Consider the following 18,024-nt stretch of genomic DNA (forward strand, 5'->3'; position numbering starts at 1 on the left):
TGTTTTACTAATTACGCTCTGTTATTTTTATTTTCAATTGCATTGATTTTTGCTCTTTATTATTATTTCTTCACATTGCTTTGCTGCAGGTTTAGCTTTCTCCTCCTCTTGTTTCTTGAGGTAAAAATTCAGATGACAGATTAGTCACATTTCCCTTTTCTAATTTGAGCATTTAGTACTATAAATTTTCTTCGCAGCAATTTAGCTCCATAGCACAGATTCTAATATATTGTATTTTTATTTTCATTTAGTTTTACGTATTTTCTTTTTTCCCTGGAGACTTGCTCTTTGACCCATGGATTATATAAAAGTGTTTCGTTATCTTCCAAGTATTTATAGATTTTCCTATTATCTTTCTGTTGTTGATTTCTAGTTTGATTCCATAGTGGTCTGAGAATATACTTTGTATAATTTTAATTCTCTTAAATTTATTGAGCTTTGTTTTATGGTCCAGGATATCATCTATCATGGTATATGTTCTGTGGGCATGTGAAAAGAACATATATTTTGTTCTTGTTGCCTGACATGTTAAGAGTCAATTAGATCCTATTCAATGATGGTGTTGTTGAGTTCTATATTCCTGATGATTTTCTGTCTAGTTGTTCTATTCACTATTGAAAGGGAAGCTGAAATCTCTGATTAGAATGTTGGGAAATATCAGGAAGGGAGACAGAACATAAAGAATCCTAACTCGGGGAAACGAACTAGGGGTGGTGGAAGGGGGGAGGAGGGCGGGTGTTGGAGGGGAATGGGTGACGGGCACTGAGGTGGACACTTGACGGGATGAGCACTGGGTGTTTTTCTGTATGTTGGTAAATTGAACACCAATAAAAATTAATTAAAAAAAAAAGGGGGGGGAAAGAAGAAAAGAAAAAAATAAATAAATAAAAATGGATTAAAAACTAAAAAAAAAAAAAAAAGAATTGTGGATTTGTCTCTTTCTCATTTAAGTTTTCTCAGTTATTGCATCACATATTTTGTGGCTCTTTGGTTTGGTGATACACATTTAGGATTGCTAGTCTTTTTGGTATATTGACCCTTTTACCAGTATATAATATCCCTCTTTATCACTGGCATTTTGCTTTACTCTGAAGTCTATTTTATGTGCTATTAATACCGCCATTCCTGATTTTTTTTGATTAATGTTTTCATGGTATATAACTTTCTATCATTCTACTTTCAACAAACATATCATTTATATTTGAAGTGAATTTTTGTATACAATATATAACTGGGTCATGATTTTTATCTAGTCTGTCAATGACTGTATTCTAATTGGTGTAATTAGACCACTCACATTTGATGTAATTATTGATATGTTAGGGCTTATGTCTATCCTTTTTTGTTTGTTCTGTTTTTCATAGCTCTACTTTCTTCCTCTTCTCTTCCTATAGGTTACATTACCTTATTTTAAAATTCTATGTTGATTTATCTATAGTGTTTCTGAGTATTTCTGTGTGTACAGCTCTTCTATTGCATTTTCTAGGCACTGCATTACGTATACATAAGTTACCACAGTCTGCTGGTGTTGATATTTCACTGGTTCAAGTGAAATATAGAAACTTCACTGATTACATCCTTTTAATCTTCCCCACTTAGAATTGTCTTACATATGTTCCCTATAGACACTGAGAACCAAATTAAACAGTGATACTTTCACTTCAACTGTGAAACCTAATTTAGAAAACTCAAGAAAAGCAAAGTCTACTGTTTTTACCTATATTTTTGTTCTTTCCATTGTCTTTCCTTTCTTCCTGATGTTACAAGATTCCTTTTTTTTAAGTCTCTACTTTAATTCTAGTTAATACGGTGTTAGTTTCAAGTGCGCAATACAGTGATTCAACACTTCCATACATCACCCTGTCTTCAGCATGACAAGTGTATGCCTTAATTTCCATCCCCACCCCCCTAATCCCTTTCCTCTGTAACCATAGAGTTTGTTCCCTATGATTAAAAGTCTGTTTCTTGCTTTGGCAATCTCTCTCATTTTTTTTTCCTTTGTTTGTTTCTTAAATTCCACATTTGAGTGAAATCATATGGTATTTTTCTTTCTCTGACTTAATTTTGTTTAGCATTATACCCTCTAGCTCCACAATATTGTTGCAAATGGCAAGATTTTGTTTTTTTAATATTAGTTATTAAAAAATAATATTCCACAATATATTCCAATACAAGATTCCATTGTATTCCATACACACACCACATCTTTATCTATACATCAATTGATGGACACTTAGGCTGCTTCCATATTGTGGTTATTATTAATAATAGTGCTATAAACATAGGAATGCATGTATCCTTTTGAATTAGTGTCTCAGTATTCTTTGGGTAGATACTCAGTAGTGCAATTACTGGATCATTAAGTAGTTCCAATCTTAAATTTTTGAGGAACCTCCATACTGTTTTGCACAGTGACTGCATCAATTTGCATTCCCACCAACATTGCAAGAGGGTTCCCCTTTCTCTATGTCCTCACCAAAACCTGTTGTTTCTTGTGTTTTTTATTTTAGCCATTCTGACAGGTGTGAGGTGTTATCTTATTGTAGTTTTGATATGCATTTCCCTGACGATGTGAGATGTTGAGCATCTTTTCATATACCTATTGGCTTCCTAGACATTTTCTTTGGAGAAATGTCTGTTCGTGTCTTCTGCTCATTTTTTAATTGGGTTATTTGTTTTTTGGGTTTTGAGTTTCATAAGTTCTTTATATATTTTGGATACTAGCCCTTTAGTGGATATGTCATTTGCAAATATCTTCTTCCATTCTGAAGGCTGCCATTTAGTTTTCTTTATTGTTTCCTTGGTGTTGCAGAGGCCTTTTATGTTGATATAGTCCCAACAGTTTATTTTTGCTTTTGTTTCCCTTGTCTCAGGAAATCTATCTAGAAAAATGTTAGCACAGCTAATGTCAAAGAAGTTATTTCTTGTGTTCTCTTCTAGGATTTTTCACTCCAGGTCTCACATTTAGGTGTTTAATCCATTTTGAATTTATTTTGTATATTGTGTAAGCAAGTGGTCCAGTTTAATTCTTTTGAATGTTGCTGTCCAGTTTTGCCAGCAGCATTTATTAAAGAAACTGTCTTTTTCCTACTAGATATTCTTTCCTGCTCTGTAAAAAACTAACTGACCACATAATTGTGGGTTTATTTCTTCATTTTCTATTCTGTTTCATTGATCTATGTATCTATTTTTGTACCAGTACCATACTGAATTGATTTATTACAGCTTTGTATTATAACTTGAAGTCCCGAATTGTGATGCCTCCAGTTTTTTCTTTCTCAAGGCTGTTTTGGCTATTTGGGTTCTCTGGTGGTTCCATACAAATTTTAGGACTGTTTGTTCTAGCTCTGTGAAAAATGCTGTTAGTATTTGGATAGAGATTGCATTAAATGTGTAGATTGCTTCAGGTACTATAGACATTTTAACAACATTTGTTCTTTCAATCCAGGAGCATGGAATGTCTTTCCATTTCTGTATCACATCTTTAACTTCTTTCATCAGTGTTTTATAGTTTTGAAAGCAAAGATCTTTCACTTCGGTTAACTTTATTCCTAGGTATCGTTACTTTGGGTGCAACTGGAAATGAAATTTAAAAAATTTTCTTCATTACTGGTGTATAGAAATGCAACAGATTTCATATTGATTTTGATCCCTGCGACTTTACTGAATTCCTGTATCAATTCTAGCAGTTTTTGGGTGGTCTTTAGTGTTTCCTATATATTATATCATGTCATTTGCAAATAGAGTTTTACTTCTTCCTTACTGATTTGGATTCCTTTTATTTCTTTTTGTTGTCTACTTGCTGTGGATAGAAATTCCAGTACTATGTTAAATAAAAGTGGTGAGATGGACATCCTTGGCTTGTTATTGACCTTAGGGGAAAAGCACTCAGTTTATCCCCATTAAGGATGATGTTACCTGTGGTTTTTCATAGATGGCCTTTATTATATTGAAGTATGTTTTCTCTAAACCTATTTTGTTGAGGGATTTTATCATAAATGGATGTTGTACTTTGTTAAATGCTTTTTCAGCATCTATTGAAATGATCATGTGGTTCTTGTCCTTTCTCCTGCTGATGTGATATATCACGTTGATTGATTTGTGAATATTAAGCCAGACTGGCAACGAAGAAATAAATACCACTTAAATCATGGTGAATGATTTTCTTAATATATTGTTGGACTTGGTATGCTAGTATTTTTTTGAGGACTTTTGCATCTATATTCATGAGAAATATTGGTCTGTAGTTCTCCTTTCTAGTGGTGTCTTCAACTGGTTTTGGTACCAGGGTAATGCTGAACTCATAGAATGAAATTGGAAGTTTTCTTTCCTTTTCTCTTTTTTGGAATAATTTGGGAAGAATAGGTATTAATTCTTTTTTTCTTGAAAAGTCTGGCTAGAGGTTTGTCAATTTTATTGATTTTTGCAAGGAACCAGCTCCTAGTTTCATTGATTGGTTCTATTGTTTTTTACTTTGTATATCATTTATTTCTTTTTTCCTTCTTTTAAAAAATATTTTATTTAAATTTGATTTCCCAACATATAGTATAACACCCAGTGCTCATCTCATCATGTACCCTCCTAAATGCCTGTCACCCAGTTACCCCATCCCCCCACGCACCTCCCATTTGTATATCATTTATTTCTGCTGTGATCTTTATTATTTCTTTGCTAGTTTTAGGTTTTGTTTTTTTCTTCTTTTTCTAGCTCCTTTAGGTTAAGAGGTTAGGTTGTTTATTTGAGATTTTTCTTATTTTTTGAGTTATAAACTTGTCTATATTGCTATAAACTTGTCTCTTTTGCTGCATCCCAGAGGTTTTGGACCATTGTGTTTTCATTTTCATTTGTTTCCATGTAGATTTTTATTTCTTCTTTGATTTCCTGGTTGAGCCAATCATTGTTTAGTAGCATGTTATTTAACCTCCATGTATTTGTGCTCATTCCAGATTTTTTTTATGGTTGACTTCTAGTTTCATAGTGTTGTGGTCAGAAAATATTCAAGGTATGATTTTTATCTTCTGGAACTTTTTGAGACTTCTATTGTAGCCTGATATGTGATCTACTCTGGAGAATGTTCCTTGTGCATTTGTAAAGAGTATCTATTCTGTTTTTTTAGGATGGAATGTTCTGAATACATCTTTTAAATTAATCTGTTCCAGTATATCATTCAAAGACATTGTTTCCTTGTTGATGTTCTCTTTAGAAGATTTATCCCTTGACATATTTGGGGTGTTAAAGTCCACTTCTATTATTGTATTATTGTCAATCAGTTCCTTTATCTTTGTTATTAACTGTTTTATGTATTTAGATGCTTTTATGTTGGGTGCCTAAATATTCACATTTTATCTTTTCGTTGGACTGTCCCCTATATATAATACTATATATTATTATATATAGTACTCTCCTTTGTCCCTTGTTACAGTCTTTCTTTTAAAGTCTGTTTGGCCCAATATAAGTATTGCTACTCCAGCTTTGTTTTAACATCCATTTGCATGAAAGATGTTTCTCTATCCTCTCACTTTAAATGTGCAGGTGCCTTGAGGTCTAAAATGTGTCTCTTGTAGGTAGCATACCGATGGGTCTTGGTTTTTTAATCCATTCTGCCACCTTATATCTTTTGTTTGGAACATTTACTCTATTTACACTCAAAATAATTATGGATAGATATGCATTTATTGCCATTTTATTACATGTTTTCTGGGTATTTCTGAAGATTTTCTCTGATCCTTTCCTGTCTTTCTCTCATGTTTTGCTGATTTTCTTTAGTGCTATATTTGGATTTCTTTCTCTTTATTTTTTTGCACATTTATTAGTGGTTTTTGATATATGGTTACCATTAGGTTTGTATGTAACCTCTTCTGCATATAGCAGTCTATATTAAGTTGGTGGTCATTTATGTTTGCATTGTTTTCTCCACTCTTCCCCACATTTTAAGTATATGTTACTATACTATATATCCCTTTTTGTGAGTTTGTTGATGGATTTTTTTTAACAGAAATATTCGTTTTTACTGCTTCTGTGTTTCCTACCTCTATACTTTCACTTTTGGTCTCTCCTTTCCACTCAAAGTGTCCCTTTTAATATTTCTTATAGGGCTGGTCTAGTGGTCATGAACTCCTTTATTTTTGTTTGTCTGGGGAACTCTTTATGTCTCCTTGTATTCTGAATGATAGCCTTGCTGGATAGAATATTCTTGGCTGCTGATTTCTCCCATTTAGCTTTTTGAATATATCATCCCACTCCCCTTCTGGTTTGCAAAGTTTCTGTTGCAAAATCTGCTAGCCTTATAACTTTTCCCTTGTAAGTAAATGACTTGTTTTATCTTGCCACTTTTAGAATTTTTTCTTTATCATTATATTTTATAAATTTAATTATGATTAAATTAAGCTGTTGCTCAGTTTTTGTTGATTCTGTTGGAGTTTCTCTGTGCCTCTATACCTGAGTATCTGTTTCCTTCCCCAGAGTAGGGGAGTTTTCAGCTGTTATTTATTCAAATAGATTTTCTGACCACCTTTCTCTCTCTTCTTCTGCGACTCTTGTAATATGTTATTATGTTTAATGGAGTCAATGAGTTCCCTAAGTCTATTCTTGTTTTTGCATAATTCTTTTCTCTCTCCTTTGTTCAGCTTGATTACTCTTTCTAAAAAAAAAAAGATTTTATTTATTTATTCACGAGAGACACAGGGACACAGGCAGAGACCTAGGCAGAGGGAGAATAGGCTCCCTGTGAGGAGCCTGATGTGGGACTCAACCCAGTATATGGGATCACAATCTAAGCCAAAGGCAGATGCTCAACCACTGAGCCACTCAGGAGTGACCGGCATGATTACTTTTCATTACTCTGTCTCCTAGGTCACTAGTTCTTTTTCATTTGTTTCCATGTACATGTTCCTCTGCTTCTACCATCCTGTTGTTCATTCCATCAAGTGCATTTCTCATGTCATTTATTGTGCCCTTTATCTTTGCTATGTTATTCCTAATCTCTGTGTTAAGTGTCTCACTCATGCCTTCTACTCTTTTCTCAAGTCCAGTGAGCATCCTTATGATCATTGCTTTAATGTCTTTATCCAACACTTACTTCTATCTGTTTCACCTAGATCTCTGGCTATGGCCTTATCCTTTCTTTCATTTGGGATAAATTTCTGTTTTCTCATTTCATCTGCCTCTCTGTGTCAATTTGTCTGTGTTAAGAAAGTCAGCTGCATCTTCCGCTCTTGAAAGTAGTGATTTTACAAAGAAGAGGTCCTGGAGTGCCCTGCAGTTTTAGTCCCCTGTTCACTAGAACCTGGCACTTCAGGAGAGTATCCTATATATGTTGCTTATGTCCTGCTATTGCTGATGAGTCCCTTTTCCTTTCCATGTAGTCATTGGGACTGACTCTCTGCCTATTGTGGACTGTGCTTGCTCTCCATAGTGTTAGTGAGACTCAGGGAGGCTAACTCTAGGGGAGTGGGGCATGCCCACCAGGTAATGCAAACAAGGCAGTTGTATTAGCAAAATGTGCACTGGACCACCAGTCCTATGCGAGATCCCCTTTAGTGCTGTAGTGGCTGGAAGCTGCACACTGGGTGGTGAGGCATACAAGAGCAGCCGGGGGGTACACAGCTAGGCACAGTGGTAGATGGCACCTATGGGTGCTCAGCTGGGTACATGTACAAAGGTGCCTAGTGTATTGCTGCTCAGTGTGGTGCATGTTGGTGGTTGGGGGACATGTGGCTTTGGGAACACACAAGGGTGGCCAGGGGTGCACAGGTAAGCATGGTGCGACAGACATGCATGGTACTCAGTGCACCTGGTGGCTAGTTTTGCACCTGGTGGCTAGGTGGGGCACCTGCTTAGCTTTAACAAAATTTGCCCCAGGGTCCCTGGGTGGTGCAGCCGGTTAAGCGCTCAACTATTGGTTTCAGCTCAGGTGGCGGGATCAAGCCCCACTTTAGGCTCCATGCTCAGTGTGGAGTCTGTTTGGGATTCTTTTTCTTTCTACCTCTGACCCTCTTTATTGTGCTCTAAATCTTTTAAAAATATTTGCCCTGAGCCCAGGGCCAAGGCCAGCAGGCTTGGAGTGGATAAGTCCTCAGGAGAACTCATGGGCCTGGAGCACTGTTGGTGAGTTAGGTGTCAAGTATCTGTGCAGCCCCACCTCCAGCAGGTGTCTCTGTGTTTATACTGGCAGGTAGGGATGGAAAATGGCACCTGTCAGCACCTTCATTTCAGAAATCTCCCAATATACTCAGAAATAAATATGAACAGATCTGTCTACTGTTTGTGGAGTTAGTTCTGTCAGCCTTCGGATCACTCTCCAGTTAATTTATTTGAATGTGGATGATATCTACTTGGAAACATGGGACGGGGTGAGCTCAGGGTCCTCCTACTCTGCCATCTTCCCAAGTTCCTCCCAAGATTCCTCCTTTTATCATTTCCTTTTTGTGTAGAGAAATACCTTTAGCCCTTCTTTTACTGTAGTTCTGCTTGTGAAAAATTATCCTAGTCTTCCTTTATCTGAGAATAGGTTGATTTCTCCTTTATTCCTGGAGGATGTTTTTGTTTGATATAGAATTCTGACTTGACATTTCTTTTGGCCCTTGAAAATGTTGTGCAACTTCCTTCTGGACTCTGGCTTCTGATGAGAGATCAGCTGTCATCCATATTATTTTGCCACTATAGGTAAAGCAGTGTTTTTCTCTGGCTGCTTTCAATAATTTTTCTGCCTTTAGCTTTCAAAGGTTTCACCATGTTAGGTCTTCACATGGATTTCTTTGGGTTTATACTGTTTATAATTCAATTAGCTTCCTGAATCTGTGGGCTTGTTTTTTCCCAAAATTTGATATTAGTTCAGCTATTATTTATTTGAATACTTCTGCAGTCCATGCTCTTTCTCCTCTCCTTCTGGAACTGTGATGACACAAATATTAGATCTTTTGTTCTACCTTCACTGGTCCCTGTTCATTTTTTCAGCCTATTTTCTGTTATTCAGATTGGGTAATTTCTATTGTTCTGTCTCCAAATTCACTGATTATTTCTTCTGTTGTTTCCAATTTGCTGTTTAACCCATCTATTGAGTATTTTGTCATTGTATTTTTTAGATCTTAATTTCCATTTCTTATTTATATCTTCCATTTCTTTGCTAAGACTTTCTATTGTTAATTTGTAACATGCTTGTTCAGAATTGTTTGTCAAAGCATTTTTGCTTTTCAAAGGATGGCTGGTTTGAAATCCCTGTCAGGTACTTCAAACATCTGTGTCATCTCAATGGTGGCATCTATTGACTTTTTTTTCTTGGTTTGACATCTCAGTTCGAAATCTTTTTGGTTCTTGGTATGACGAAGGATTTTCAACTGAAACCTGGACATTTGGGATATTAGTTTAAAAGACCCTGGATCTTATTTTAATCTGATGTTTTAGCAGGTATTTTCTGACACTATTCCAGTGAGTGAAGGGGGATGCTATCTCATCACTGCCAAGTGGGAGTGAAAGTCCTGGGTCCCCACTCAGCTCTTCTCTCTCCTTTGTTATAGTCTGGCAAGAGTAGAAGTCTAGGTTCTTTATCTGGCCTTTGCTAATAGGAGTGGGGGTAGGCTACAGTTTTCCTGTGGTATTTGACTAGAACAGGGTGGTTATTATCTAAAAATATTCTGTGTTGCTAGGTTGTTTCTTTGGGGTCCTGTGACTAGAGTGAGAAGGCATTTCTTGGGGCTCTTACTGGTCCGTACCTGTTGGGTGTTTCTGGGCTGCCAGCTTGTCCCACATCTAGTCTAGGATATATGCAGCAATAAGAAAACCCAGGAAACTCACCACTGCATTATTCCTTGGATCCCAAAGTCCTTAGCCAGTCTGCCTTCTTCTCTTCACCTTCTAAAATGTCTTATACTTGTTATATATATAATGTCCTGGATTTTTAGTTGTATTTAGCAGGAGGAATAAGGAAAAGTATATGTATTCCATCTTCCCAGAAGCAGAAATCTAGAGGGTTCTTTTGAACACACTAATTTGACCAAGTCACTCTGCAGCTTAAAACATCTCAATGGCTCTAACTCTCTATGGGATCAAATTCAAAACAAAACCTTACTGAGAAGGAAAAACTATGTCAGAAATACCTCTACATTCCCAAAGTCCAGCATGGTTCTTATAAGTAATAGTTACTCTGAATGCTTAATGATTAAAGAACTGAGGCTTAAGTTAATGCATTTCCCGTGCCATTATGTATTCTGGCGAATCATATATTTTCTCAAAGACTGCTCTACAGCCAAAGTATGATGTGCTTGCACAATTTGTTCCACACTAAGTTTGAGAGAGCTATTAAAACTAGAACTAAACTTACCTTCCACAGGTAGCCGCCGCCGTATGGCCAGGCGTTCCATTTTCCGCTGTGTTTCTGCCAGACTGAAAAGGACCCCATAAACATATTGACGTGCTGACCGGAACAGAAGAGCAGCTGGAGGAAGTTCCATGTTACACTCATCCTCAATACATACGGGGATCTTAATCTCACCCTAACAAGAAAATGGTCCAGGAGAAAAAACAAAATAAGTTACCTCAAGGGGAATTGAGCTGAGAAGAATCAGTAATGAACTATAGCCTCTGTAGCCAAGCTATCAAATTTTCTGCTTGTATTTAACAGTTGCAGAATAAAAAGAAGCTGTAATAAGCCCAGATGACTGTAGCCAGCTTAAAAGCTATGTTCCATTTTTAGAGTCTCTGCTATGACTGACAATAGCTGACTAAATGGAGAAAGTCCACCTTAGACATTTTGGTGGGGGATAGATGTGTATAGTAAGAATGCAGGAAGGGAACAGCTCTGGAGAAGTAGAGGAAGAGGTAAAGGACAAGGGCATAAAAACTCTTCTTAGATTGCATCCAGCCCTAGACCAGAGTCTACCAACATAGTACATTATCTTCTTTGAAATCTCACTATTATAGTTCTCTTCTTGGGGCCTCATTTATTATAAAGTCCCATCTCCTGCTGTGTAACTGCAGCTGAGGCCTTTAATACAATGAGGGGCCCTCGAATACTTGGTGTCCTTTTATCTCCCTTCAGATACCAATTAGAATTTTCTGTAGTAACTTATGGTTCTATGAAGTGTGAAGTACAATGTTAAAAGCAGGGAGGTGGGAGCTGATGCTTTCTCTTACCTTAGTGAGGACATGATATATATATGGGTACATAAGACCCCTTCGGTGTCTGTGTTCAGCAACCCGCAAGACTTCGGGAGCTACTGGAGGTAAGGGCGGAATGGTGATGTCCATGTGGTTCCTTGTAGACATAGACAGCAGGGATGGGATGTGGGGCTCACCATCACCCAGGCTGGCATCTGAAACTCCAGCATCGATGGGCTGTACCCAGGACCCTCTCTCACCATTTGGATCCTCCCATCCAGGCTGCTGTTGAAGTGTTTCTGTGATGTGACTAAAAATTTTAAGAGACCACGTAGAAGAGATAAAGGAGGCTAATAAAGATACTCCAACAGAAGATGTCTGTTCTGATCCTAAGGAATCTTACAAACCTTCTGGAAGGTTTAGTTTTAAGATAACTAAGTTAGTATTGGACCTAATACATTTCCTCTAAACCTTGTAAGAGGCCATATCTAGAGTCAGCTTATGTTCTAAGAAACTATTTACAATTGAAACCTCAAAGTAACTGTTTCCCAAGAAGAATCTGCTTGGAGAAAAAAATCTAAGAACAAATAAGCTAGTATAAAATACCACGGTTTTATTATTTTTTAAATATTTTATTTATTTATTTATCTATCTATTTATTTATTTATGAGAGATCTATCTATCTATATATCTATTTATTTATTTATTTATTTATGAGAGACCCAGAGAGAAAGGCAGAGACATAGATAGAGGGAGACGCAGGCTCCCTACAGGGAGCCTGATGTGGGACTCGATCCTAGACCCCAGGATTATGCCCTGAGCCAAAGACAGACACTCAACTGCTGAGCAACCCAGGTGTTCCAAAATACCACTGTTTTAAACCTCAGAATCTTTTCTTAAGCAATATAACTGCCTACTCAACTGTTCTAATACTTAACTCTATAAATTCTTTTCTTTCTTTTTTTTTTACATTCAACCCACCCCTCTCAAAAATTGAGAAATGATAGCATGAAATATAGCATACCCATACCCAGGGCTTTTCTAACCAGCTGCTATGCTTACTTTTACTTTAGGTGCCTGGGTATCTGAAAATTACCAACTGTACAGAGTCAATATGAGTATGAAATAGTCAAGCATAGAGTTTTCCTACTTCACTTAAGAATAAAGTACCACAGAGAAAAGCTAGGAACATATACTTCCCCACACCCAATCCAGGTTACTAGCAAAAAAATACAGATGCTCTAAAAGTCTGTTCTCTTGAGTGCCTATTCAGATACTTACTCAGAGCTGGCTCCATTTGGTTCATCACCATCAGAAGAAGAAGAATGAGAAGAGTCTGGTCCCAAAGGAGGTGAGGCTTTGGAAGTCAGGTAATTGGGAAACTGGGATGCAGAGGAGTCATAAGAGACAGCCCAATTGGCAAAGGGACTGTCCTGCAGCATGGGGTCCTCAGAAAAAGCACGGGATTCCCCCAAAGCATGGGAAGAGAAGAGAAGAGAGGAATTGGGTCCCATTGGGAATGGTGGTGGATATTTCATTTTCTGGGGCACATGGTGAGAAAACTAAAGGATAAAACAGACAGAAAACCTATTTAACATTTGAACAAGCTCCAAAATGGTTCCCTCAGAAGTTGTGACACAGTGGATAATGCCAGTAGCAGGGACTGTTGGGATACAAAGAGCCTACTGAGAATAATAAAAAATTATTCTAACAGTTATATATGGACAGAATCCTCCAGAGACAAGACAATGGACCAATCCATGTCTCCTAAAACCACTCTCCAACATGAGTTAATCTATCTTCACAATGCTTTAGTGGTTACTGATTTGGATCTTTTCTTTACATAGTCTGCCAGCTTCAAGTTGAGAACATGACATAGGCATATACAGTCTTGATAACATTGAATTTCTTCAACTCCTTAATTCAGAGTATAAAAAACAGGACACAACCTGAGTCTAACACTAACACATGGCCTTGGGACTCCTGAAAGATATTACCATTGGCTTTCCAGTAGAGATAGTGCCCATCTGACTTCGTGGAAGGGGAGGATTTCCAAGCCGATTATTCCGAAAACCTGAAGCCAAGAGAAAAGGACTATACTTTAGTCAATCCTAATAGTTCTACCATATTACGTTCTGCTAACCCCACATTGCTAGAAAAATTATTAACAAATGTTATAGTTTATTGAATAGTAGCTATGTGCCATGCCAAGAACCTTACAAAAATTATTTTATCTTAAAAATCCTATAAAAGATTGTGAACCACATAACATACATGCAAGATCACACAGCTATTAAGCAGCAGAGGTGGAATTCAAACTCAGACCGGAACCCAAAGACAGGGCTATTTTACATACACCAGGCCATAATGGAGGTTAGTGCCAGAAGAAGCCCAAGCTAAGGAAATGGCATTGGATCGCACATACAAAATTGAGAAATCAGTGCCCTGTCTCATGTCACTACTCTTATTACATGGAAATCAAAAGGAGAGTATCCACCAAACAGGAATGACTTCTACAAGAGTGCAATACAACAAGTCATTTCACTCTGGCCCAGGAGTTCCCATGAGGAACTCAGTTGCATCTTTAGATAGAGCAGCTCTGCATCAGATGGAAGCCTTACCTAGAAAGGAGGAGGGACCCACTGGCAGCGAAGAGAGTTTGGTTGTGACTGAATAATATTCAACTGCTTTCTTGAATCGCTCTATTTTATCTTCTATCCTGGACTGGACATTGGAACATCAGATGTTCAAGAGAAGAAACAACATGAGAGTGTCTTTTTCATGCAATTTTATAATTGAAGAGTCAAAACAGTAGCAGAAATAAAATATTTTAAGAAACCCAAGAGAGCAATTTTTCACATTGCAGAAAAGATTAGGTAGGCAGAAAGCACTATAGAATGTAAAATCTGGAGAACTTAAAAAAATTAAGTTTAAAAATAAATAAATTAAAAAAATAAAAACAAATAAATAAGTAAATAAAGTTTAAGTACATTTTGTGCTATTCAAAAATGGTCATATGACCATTAGAAAAAATAGGGACACTTGGGTGGCTCAGCAGTTGAGCATCTGCCTTTGGCTCAGGGTGTGATCCCGCTGTTCTGGGATCGAGTCCCACATTGGGCTCCCTGCATGGAGCCTGCTTCTCCCTCTGCCTATGTCTCTGCTTTCTCTTTGTCTCTCTCATGAATAAAAAAAATCTTAAAAAAAGAAAAATCAGTAAGAGTGGGGAAAAATTACATAGTACCAACACCCAAAGATATTTTGGGTTGTTTTCTTCCAGTATTTTATTTCATATATTTTATTTTCTAAAACTTTTTACAAGATTTATTTATTTGTGTGTGTGAGAGAGAGAGAGAGAGAGAGAGCGAGCACACGCAAGCATGTGAGTGGGGTGAGCAGCAGAGGGAGAGAATCCTCAAGCAGACACTGTACTGAGTGCAGAGCTCAACATAGAGCTCAATCCTAGGATCCTGAGATCATGACCTGAGCTGAAATCGAGTGAAACACTTAACTAACTGAGCCATTCAGGTACCCCTTCTTTCAGTATTTTAAAATAAATTTTTTGTTGACATATTGCTGGTCTATTTTAATACATTTTTAATAGTTGGTATTATATAAATTCATAGCCTTTTATTATAATTTTAAATGACTATATTTTATAGGTATAAATGTATCATAGATTATGTAACTACTTCCCTAATACCTGATATTTAGGTTCTCTTTTTTTAAAAAAAACTTTTATTTATTTGTTTGAGAGAAAGAGAGAAGGAGCACAAGAGGAGGGGGGAAGCAGAGGGAGAGAAGAAGCAGACTCCCTGCTGAGCAGGGGCTCAATCCCAGGACCCTGGGATCATGACTTGAGCTGAAGGCAGATGCCCAACCAACTAAGCCACCAAGGCACCCCTAGGTTATTTCTCACATTTGGCTATTATAAGGTATACAGTAAAGAACATATATTTACATATATATTTTTTTCTAGATTTCAGATTATGTTCCTAGGACACTGTGCCCAAAGTGGAATCATTGGTTCAAACGGTATAAGCATTAAAATAAAAAGCATTTAAACATATACAAAACCATACATAATGTGTCACTACTATATATCCACTAGAATAGTTAAAATTAAAGATTATAAACATTAGGCACTGGTAAGGATATGGACTAACTAGAACTGCAGTGCATTGCTAGGGGGAGTGTGTATTGGTATAATTTGAAAAACAGATTGGCAGTTTCTTTTTTTTTAAAGATTTTATTTATTTATTCATGAGACACACACACATAGAGAGGCACAGGCACAGGCAGAGGGAGAAGCAGGCGCCACGCAAGGAGCCCAATGCAGGACTCAATCCTGGGACCCCAGGATCACACCCAGGGCCGAAGGTGGTGCTAAACCACTGAGCCACCCAGGCTGCCCAGATTGGCAGTTTCTTATAAAATCAAACAAATATTTATCCATATGGCACAGCAATCCTACTTCCAAGTAGTTACCCAGGAGAAATGAGGACATATGTCCACCAAAAGATAGGAACAAGAATGCTAACAACTTCATTCATAACAGCCCCAAACTCAACTCAAATGTATACCAAGAGAAGAATGGATAAATTGTGGTAGTTTCCTACAATGGAATATTGTACAGTTATAAAAAGAATGAAGCACAACATAGATAAGTCTCAAACACCTTATACTGAGTGAAAGAAGAGACACAAAGAGTATATATAAAGTTCAAGTAGAAGCAAAACTATGGCAAAAGAAGTAATAACGGAAGCTCTGGTGGCTCAGCGGTTTAGCGCCGCCTTCGGCCCAGGGCGTGATCCTGGAGCCCTGGGATCGAGTCTCACGCCGGGCTCCCTGCATGAAGCCTGCTTCTCCCTCTGCCTGTGTCTCTGCCTGCCTCTCTCTCTCTCTCTCTCTCTCTCTCATGAATAAATAAATAAAATCTTTAGGAAAAAAAGAATAACATTGCTCATCTCTGAGGGGTTAGGGCTGACTGAGGAGATTTTCCTTATCAAACTTTTTTAGTTTTTTAAAAGTTTTGTCAATTTTTTATTTCCTTTGTTTTGCAGAAGTTTTTATCTTGATTAACTCTTAATAGTTCAGTTTTGCTTTTGTTTCCCTTGCCTCTGGAGATATATCTAGGAAAAAGTTGCTATAACAGAGGTAAAAGGTTGCTGCCTGTGTTTTCCTCTAGGATTTTGATGGATTTTTTTCACATTTAGGTCTTTCAACCATTTTGAATTTATTTTTGTGTATGGTATAAGAAAGTGGTTCAGTTTCATTCTTCTGTATGTTGCTATCCATTTTTCCTAAAACCATTTGTTGAAGAGACTCTCTTTTCCACTGGATATTTTTTCCTGCTTTGCTGATGATTAATTGACCAGAGTTGTGGGTCCATTTTTGGGTTTTCTCTTCTGTTCCACTGATCTATGTACCTGTTTTTGTGCTAATATCATACTGTCTTGATGACTACAGGTCTGTAACATTGCTTGAAATCCAGAATTGTGATGCCTCCAGTTTTAGTTTTCTTTTTCAGGATTGTTTTGGCTATTTGTGATGTTTTGTGGTTCCATACAAATGTAGGATGATTTGTTCCAGTTCTGTGAAAAATGTTGATGGTATTTTGATAAGGATTGCATTAAATGTATAGATTGATTTGGGTAGTATAGACACCTTAATAATATTTGTTCTTGGGCAGCCCAGGTGGCTCTGTGGTTTAGCACCGCCTTCAGCCCAGGGTCTGATCCTGGAGACCCGAGATCGAGTCCCACATCAGGCTCCCTGCATGGAGCCTACTTCTCCCTCTGCCTTTGTCTCTGCCTCTCTCTCTCTGTCTCTGTCTCTCATGAATAAATAAATAAAATCTTTTAAAAAATATTTGTTCTTCCAATGAGCATGGAATGCTGTTCCATTCCTTTGTGTTCTCTTCAATGCCTTTCATAAATGTTTTATAGTTTTCAAAATTTTTTTTTAAATTTTTTTATTTATTTATGATAGTCAGAGAGAGAGAGAGAGAGGCAGAGATACAGGCAGAGGGAGAAGCAGGCTCCATGCACCGGGAGCCTGACGTGGGATTCGATCCCGGGTCTCCAGGATCGCGCCCTGGGCCAAAGGCAGGCGCCAAACCGCTGCGCCACCCAGAGATCCCTATAGTTTTCAGAGTACAGATATTTTATGTCTTTAATTGGGTTTATTCTTAGGTATCTTCCTGTTTTTGGTGCAATTGCAAATGAGATCGATTCCTTGATTTTTCTTTCTGCTGTGTCATTACTGGTGTATAGAAATGCAACAGATTTCTGCATGTTGATTTTATATCCTGCAACTTTGCTGAATTCATATATGAGTTCTAGCCATTTTTTGGGTGGAGCCTTTTAGATTTCTACACAAAGTATAGTGTTGTCTGCAAATACTGAAAGTCTGACTTCTTCCCTGCCAATTAGGATGCCTTTTATTTCTTTTTGTTAGCTGACTGAAGCTAAGGCTTTTCCAGTAGTATGTTAAATATTAATGGTGAAAGTGGACATCCTTGTCTTGTTTTTGACAATAGGGGAAGGGCTCTCAGTTTTTCCCCACTGAAGATGATATTAACTGTGGGTGTTTTGTATATGGCTTTTATGATGTTGAGGTATGTTCCTTCTATCCTTACTTTGTTGAGGGTTTTTATCAGGATTGTGTATTTTGTCAAATGCTTTTTCTGCATCTATTGATAGGATCATATGGTTCTTTTCTTTTACTCAACGTGCTGTATCACATTGATTTGTGAATACTGAATCACCCTTGCAGCCCAGAAATAAATCCCACTTTATTGTGGTGAATAATTTTTTTAATGTACTGTTCAATTTGATTTTTTAATATTTTATTGAGAACTTTTGCATCCATGTTCATTAGGGGTATTAGTAATTTTCCTTTTTTAGTGTGTCTGGTTTTGAAATCAAG

The 18,024-nt window shown here is 37.2% G+C and overlaps 1 protein-coding gene across 3 annotated transcripts in view; it reads right to left on the reverse strand.

The window, feature by feature from the left end:
* Positions 1–18,024, reverse strand: part of FAM120C (family with sequence similarity 120 member C) — a 163,707-nt gene that overhangs the window by 83,535 nt on the left and 62,148 nt on the right. For all 3 annotated transcript variants that reach the window (XM_072743380.1, XM_072743382.1, XM_072743381.1), the window contains exons 5-9: positions 13,716–13,818; positions 13,092–13,168; positions 12,376–12,656; positions 11,131–11,404; positions 10,319–10,490 (exon numbers count right to left, since the gene is read on the reverse strand). In XM_072743380.1, the coding sequence (XP_072599481.1) occupies positions 10,319–10,490; positions 11,131–11,404; positions 12,376–12,656; positions 13,092–13,168; positions 13,716–13,818 (907 nt within the window). The remainder of the gene's footprint in view (positions 1–10,318; positions 10,491–11,130; positions 11,405–12,375; positions 12,657–13,091; positions 13,169–13,715; positions 13,819–18,024) is intronic.

The sequence above is a fragment of the Vulpes vulpes genome, chromosome X, assembly GCF_048418805.1.
Source record: "Vulpes vulpes isolate BD-2025 chromosome X, VulVul3, whole genome shotgun sequence".
NCBI classification, from domain to species: Eukaryota; Metazoa; Chordata; class Mammalia; order Carnivora; family Canidae; genus Vulpes; species Vulpes vulpes.